The sequence below is a fragment of the Scomber scombrus genome, chromosome 8 (assembly GCF_963691925.1).
Source record: "Scomber scombrus chromosome 8, fScoSco1.1, whole genome shotgun sequence".
NCBI lineage: Eukaryota > Metazoa > Chordata > Actinopteri > Scombriformes > Scombridae > Scomber > Scomber scombrus.
The window spans coordinates 25,176,943-25,183,997 of record NC_084977.1 but is presented as its reverse complement, the minus strand read 5'-3'; the positions used below and the strand labels follow the sequence as shown (position 1 = coordinate 25,183,997).

The following is a 7,055-nucleotide window of genomic DNA, read 5'->3' as shown; positions in this document are numbered from 1 at the left end:
GATTTCTGAGCAAAACCTGGTTTGTTTTGACACCTTAATGCCCAAGAGGAACACAGAGATCAGCCATGCACATCTATACTTTGATTTAAAAATCAAAGAATAAAGTAAAAAATGGGAACAAGTTCAAACAGGACTTGCCTTTTTCATCAATTTTGATTTATGTGTGCATTGGATATTTCTTCTGCAGGAAAAGAGAATAAAATATGATTGATATGAGGGTCAAAGCAGAGAGGTTCAGTACATTTTGAGTGCACTGCTGACAGAGGAGCATAAAACAGTAGTACATTTTCAAAGTGTATATTTGTATATTTTCAGTGTAGGCAAGTAAATGAAAATATAGTAATGAAGTACATATAAACAGTATATTTCATTGTTATATTTTAATTGTAGTTAAAGTATAGCAAAATACATTTTCATGAAATATAAAAAATACAAACACTAATTCATGTTCTGAAAATTGTTTTTAAATATTTCACCTATTGCCACTTTATGGCAGCAAGACCTCAAGAAAACCTGTAATACAGCTAGCCATTTTTATATTTATACCCTCCACATCAATTCTCAGTCCACACATAAACAAAGTGCTGTGCACCACTTTCCATTTGCCTGTCAGGCCCTCAGCAGAGCCTCCACAGAGAAAGGTAATGGCCTCACAGCTGGAGTCCTGACTGAGCCACTATGAGAGCTCTTGACAGAGTCGGCATGAGAACCTGCCTGGACAACAGGAGTATCTGTGCACCAGCCTTTAGCTGTCAGAAGTGAGGGATCAAAAGTCCTGCTGGGTGCACTGACACCTGGCATGCCCTGGATACCCTGATCTGATACAAAAATTGAGCGTGTAATGGGTAAAGAGCCATTTGAGTCCATTATTTCTGTTGGTTTTGAGGAAGCTTTGACAAGATCCAGACCTGATAAAGTGTTGTCATGATGTTTGAGCCTTTGTTGTGATGATAGAAGTATCAGCTCTGGTTGGTCTTTCTTCTCACACCCTTTCCAGCCACACTGCACCTCATCATCCTCCTCCCTGCTTTGTTCTGCACTTCGGCATAACAAGAAGTCATTATAATCACCCTCTGTGGAGGACCTGTTCTTCAGTTGTAAAAACTGATAGAAGTGGAAGTCACACTCATACAGAGGCTTGTATTTATACACAGGCACGTAGCTGGATGTCCCTGCAGGGTCCTTGTTGAACGGGCAGCAATGGAGGCTCGGGGAAACAGGCTGGGGTGGAGGGTGAAGCATAGGGATGAGGGCAGAGGAGGAAAAGGAAAGGTCACTCTGCAGCTCTCTCTGCCTCAGCTCCCGCTCCAGCATCACGTTCTCCAGCTCCTTATCAGCAAAGGCTCGCCTCTTCCTCATCCGGGCACTGATGGAGGGACATGTGAAGGGGTCGCGCTGTGGCTGCTTTGACCAACAGGAGGTGTTATCCTCCAATGGCACCACCGGTTTGAGCCCTGCATAGGGAGCAAAGCATACAGCTGTTATATATTCATTTATTGAATTATTTATGAATAATGAAGTTGCTCCAATCAATTAATTGTTGTGTTTATGTTTTATCGCTTTGTTGTTTATTATTTTAATTATGCAGTTGTTTAGCCGTGCAATTTTCACTTCCACTTAGAGCACAGGGAACAATTGAAGACAAAGCCTCCAGCCCGATTTGACTGCAAGCCAGTGGGTATTAATACAATTTATGTATTACAGTAATGGCCTTTTGTTGTGAAATAGTGATGCCACAGTGATCAAGTTTGTTTAGATAAATTATGGGTGTCTAGTGTTGGGTAATGACATCCAAAAATAAGAACTGGCATCGTGAGCCCAAGCAAGCCCTCTAAATGCATTATCAGTGACAATGTCTTTATGTAATGCATATGTATGTGTCAAAGTTCACTTGTGTGAAGGTTTGGTTGTCTGCTTTTATCAGTCAGCATGTGGGGACATATTTGTTTATTTTGACATTGTGAGCACTACAATCCATCTGAGAACCAAAACCAGGTCCCCCAACACGTATTTTAGGGTTAATACTTTAGATTACAATTGGGATTAGAAATTGAGTGGTTATAGTAAGATTAAAGTAAACCACACAACACATTCAACATCACATTACTCTCATTTTTGTTTTCTTTAGAGGTTTAAATACATGTGTGAGTAAGTTTGTGTATAATTTGAAAAATGAATAAAAATATAAAACTGCACTTTCCATGACAGTCTGGAAGTTAAGGAGTAGGCTAACGAGAAAGGAGATGTTAATTAAACTTTACCCTGCAGGATGCTCTTAGCCAGGATGCTTGGCTCGGCTGCTCTGGTGTAACGCTGATACGCCGTCCTCCGCAATGGTGCTGCACACCTAACCCCTTTCTTACCCTGGAAGAGACAAGAGATCAAGAATTAGACATTAAAACATAATACTATTATACTGAGACTATGCCCCAACAGTAATTTGAAGGAATTAATAAGTCATGTAAGAAAAAATAGAGATCTTTGTGATTATAAGATTTAAAAACATTGGCATTTTTGTTAATTAAGTCACTCTGCACAGAAGCATCTAAATTTCCTCGCTTATTCTTTATGTCATTATGTTATTTGAATAAAATTATTTTGAATTAAATTAATCAATTATACATATTTTATATGACACATTTCAACTACTTACTGGAAAATTTAATATTTGATCATTTAAAAAAATATATTTTGCCATCAGTTAAAAATTCAAATAAGTTTACTCCAATCCTTAGCAGTCCTAATTGGTCAAACATTGCTCAAATAATATATATTATATATATAATACTATATTTTTCCCCATTATTTATGAATAGTGAAATAAATCGATAAATCTATCCCTTTAGCTTATTGTAGTTCTGCATTTTAATTTGTGAATAAAACATGTGAACTTTCCTTAATGTGCTTCCATGAGATGGTGAGATTTCTGTCACACTTGACTTAACTTGAGTTGAAAAGTTAGATAATAATTATGCAAATTCAGGCCTTCAATATCCCGAAGTGTAAAATGTTTTTTTGTTGGGTTTTTTTTCAGTAAATTTGTTTAAGCCATCAAGCTTTCAGTATTTAACTTTTTCCCCCATTAATATATTTCCTTCCATAGGCACATTCTACTCTACAACATTGTGATTTTATTCTATGTAGTTTTTATGTCAGTGACAAGTCAGTGATAATCCCCTAGTCATGGTACACCCACTTGTTAATTTCTCTATTATTTTTCTATGACTGACCTGCCCCTGTGCTCTCCTCACCTCCGCAGCCTGTTGCCTCCTCAGTGCGACCTGCGCTGCCATGACTCGCTGCCTCTCCACCACCAGCAGGCAGCAGGCACAGCGACAGTCCCTCCAGCGGCAGAAGCGTTTGTGGCCTTTCAAACACGAAACGACGCCGTGGTTCCGACAGCGGGCACATTTAGGACTCCGGGTCATCTTGCGTGGCTTCTGCTGCTGGCGCTCTGATGGCAGGGACACTCTATTCTCTGCTCCGTCCCCGGGGCAGCCGCGCTGCACAGCGCATCCGTCAGGATTTGTAACGTCAACTATTTCTTCGGATTTTAGTGCATCAAGTTTTGACGTGGTCTCCAGCTGCAGGCCTCCTTCCAGATGAGTGGACATCTATGACTAGTAGTACCGGAATCTCACTTGTAATCTGACTTTTACGCAAAGGATGCAAAAAGATTGTCACTCAAAATACAACTAATAAACCGTGGTTATGGCAGTAACTGGTAAAACGATAATAATTGTAAAAACAAAATTCATTCTCTGCAAGAATGTTGTCAATGTAAAACCCAAGTAGATCTGATAACATGTTATTTTACGCACGTATTTTAAACACGTTGATAAAATAAGATAAACCTGAAAGATAACAGACGTGGATTGAAACTGGTTCTGCTAATTGAAACATACCAGCTTCCTTTAGACAGAAACTTAATCGACGCATTAGGATTGTGATCCCCGGCGTAAAGAGGCTGTGCGCCACAACTTCACAACACACTACACTAATAGCCTACCTATTGAACACCAAGTCGTGAGGTGTTGTGTCCTGCTCCAGTCCACAGCTACATGACAGTGTTTTAGGGTGGAAACTTTGCAGACTGCCGCCAGACGTTTGAAATGTTAAGCCTCTCTCAGCTGCTCTCTGACGCTGTTTCCAAGAACAAGCGGATAGTAGACCGGGCCACAATGCCGAGCTCCTGGCGCAGAACCCATGAGCAAAGATTTGGGGAAGCCCATTTGCGGCAAAAGCAACTCTCCCTATAAACCCCTATACCTGCCCTGCCCTGCCCACCTTCCCAGTTGCTCTCATCTTTCAAAGAGATTTGGGATGTTGCCAGACCCACATCTCCAAATGCGTCATTTTATGCGATAGATTATCATTTATGTTTTTTTTTTTTTTTAATAAAGGAATTTTAGCAGAAAGAGCTCATTTCAAAAGCATTTAATTTGATTAATCTATGACAATATTCGAAAATCACTGTTACAAGTAATAATAGTTATCCTTATAATGATATAGTAATACCATGTACAGAGAGAGACCAGGGGAGCCAGACTTGCTTTATAACATACAATTAGGTTATGTGCCCGTGAGGGTGCATATGTGTGAGCTATGTGTTTAACCAGACTGATACAATATGGAATAATTACGCACGAGCCTTGAGGAAAGGAGGCTAGTGGGGAAATGTGTGTGTGTGTGTGTGTGTGTGTGTGTGTGTGTGTGTGTGTGTGTGTGTGTGTGTGTGTGTGTGTGAAAGAGAGAGAGAGAGAGAGAGAGAGAGAGAGAGAGAGAGAGAGAGAGAGAGAGAGAGAGAGAGAGAGAATTACATTTTCATATTACCTAAGAAGAGTCATCTTCATACTCATATTTATTCATAGTACCGTTAAATAATTCCACGATTTAATTGCTCTCTTGATGTTTCTAGTGTCGCCATTTCTGGGCTTAAAGCGGAATAATCAAAACCATTGCAATGCACAAATATTCCCACTTAGTAAAGGTTGTTTAGATGAGTGTTTTTAACATGGGTTTACTAAGAGTGAATCATTTTAATTTTCACCTCTTTTAATAATTGAATTAATGTAATTTGATGCTGATGTTAGGTAAATTATTGCTTGATGCAAACAAAGTACTAATCGTTACTAATACTAATTATTTATTATCAATACAGGCCACTGTGCTTATCCTTGGACTGTCATTTGTAGCGTACATAATGCATACTTTCATTGGAGGTTGGCGTTATGCTCTACTTACCACCTCAACAGCATGCACTAATGCTAATGCACTGCTGGGAAGTGTATTATATTATATAAAAGAGCTGATGTTTTCTTGAGCTGTTACCATGAAAAGCTCTAACACTACAGCGCCACAAACTCCACTGAGATGGTATGAAAAGTGTGCTCCCTACTGGTTCAATTGTGTAATTACGCCCAGGGTAAAATTCCCTTCGGGTGGTAGCAATCAGGGCTGATTTCATCCAATCATTGGCCAAGGTTAAACAGGGATAAGTCACATACTGCACTTCACTGCAGGATCATCCAGCGTTATCCAGACCTGCTTTTTAGTCAGATTTCCACAATGTGGTCCAACACGGAGAAACCAGAAAAACTCCTGATCCTGCTCTCCTCCACTGAACCCTTCAGAGCTTTTTAGTTATCACTGTACATCCTGACAGGACAAATTCAGGTTGTTCTCCTCTATAGGACTTACACATTTAGCTCCTGATAACTAATTATTACAATTTCAAATTCATGCTTCAGGCTAATGATGATTAACTCATTATCCACATAACCATACCAAAGACTGCACCAAAAGTATTTAAATTGCATTTAAATTGTGGTGTTCTTCTCCTGGGAGATATCCTGTCTGAGATTTAACACAGCGTATGCAAGATTTGGATTGCGTATAATTCAATTTTCCTATTGGTTTGATAAACTGATCTACAATTTACTGTTGCCTTTTTATTTAAGGTATTTGTCAGGTAATGTTTTCTGTGAGCTTATTTACAATCAGTAAAATTAGCTGATGCACGGAAATATATGAAGGAGAATAAGAAAATACATGTGTAAAGGTCAGGGTCTAAGATAAAGTCTTATATAAAAACTTCCCTTTAAAAAAGGCAATTTTTCAAATAGGGTTTTTAAATACATATAGAAGTATGCCTATGCCTATGTATTATTTTTATGCAAGATCTGAATACTACATCACAAAGTCCTGGGGCTCAGGTGGCAAAGGCCCAGTCACCTTTGATCTTGATCCCAGTCTTTACCTTGGCCAGAAGTGCCCTGCCAGGAGATTTCTGACTGTTCACTGATTCATAAAGGGTTAAAGGATCAGATATCAAAGACATAAGTAGAAGCCATATCCAGCTGAGCCTACAGTAATCAAAGTGGTACAATCAATTTCTTATATACAGTCTATGGGTACAATCCATACAAAAACTGACCATCCCAGATGAAATGCAAGGCATATTACTATGTACTATATATTACTGAATAACCAAACCAGCAACCAGGTGAAATCCACACCAAAGAATGTAACCAAGTCAAAGTCACACATCCGATCTCCAAGCATCTGCACGACCTCCTCCTCCATACTTTCTGTAGAAGTATAACAACACAATGCCAAAAACATAAGCACATAATTTCAAACACTTTATTTTACTTTCATGCTCACACTTTTCTGGAAAGAACAGTCTCCAAATCACTGGCGGGAGAATGATTGCTGTTGCTTGCTACATAATGAGTGGGGCATGGTGTTATACTGTATATATACATGGAAAACAGCTAAGTACCCCCGTTATTAATGCCATCAGCTCTGCAGCTGCCTGCAGATAGGCAGTAGAGTGCACCTCTCAACGCCCCTTGACTCCCATACAAATTGACTGTCATCAGCAGTGACATATTGCTCTGGCATTCCGATCACACATCCTCCTTTTTCCTGCACTCTATTCTATGTCCTGCGGTTGTACTGAGAGTTGTGCCCATCTACTTCCATTTTCGTAGCAGAGATGGAGTTTGACAGACTCCTTGGCTCCCACCATTCGGCCTGCCAGCGTGTCCTCC

The 7,055-nt window shown here is 39.6% G+C and overlaps 1 protein-coding gene across 4 annotated transcripts; it reads right to left on the bottom strand.

Annotated features, from left to right (window-relative positions):
- Nucleotides 1–254: 254 nt before the first annotated feature.
- dmrt2b (doublesex and mab-3 related transcription factor 2b) lies at nt 255–4,270 on the bottom strand. Of its 4 annotated transcripts, none has more exons than XM_062424085.1 (4): nt 4,010–4,270; nt 3,231–3,652; nt 2,262–2,364; nt 255–1,454 (listed from the first exon to the last, which is right to left on the bottom strand). In XM_062424085.1, exons 2-4 carry the CDS (start codon nt 3,612–3,614, stop codon nt 610–612), a joined length of 1,332 nt encoding a protein of 443 aa, XP_062280069.1. In that variant the 5' UTR covers nt 3,615–3,652; nt 4,010–4,270; the 3' UTR covers nt 255–609. The 4 variants fall into 4 exon arrangements, with proteins under 4 accessions (XP_062280069.1, XP_062280070.1, XP_062280068.1 ...); XM_062424086.1 differs by having other exon boundaries at nt 3,231–3,648; XM_062424084.1 differs by having other exon boundaries at nt 3,231–4,270.
- Between the last annotated feature and the right edge of the window lie 2,785 nt (nt 4,271–7,055).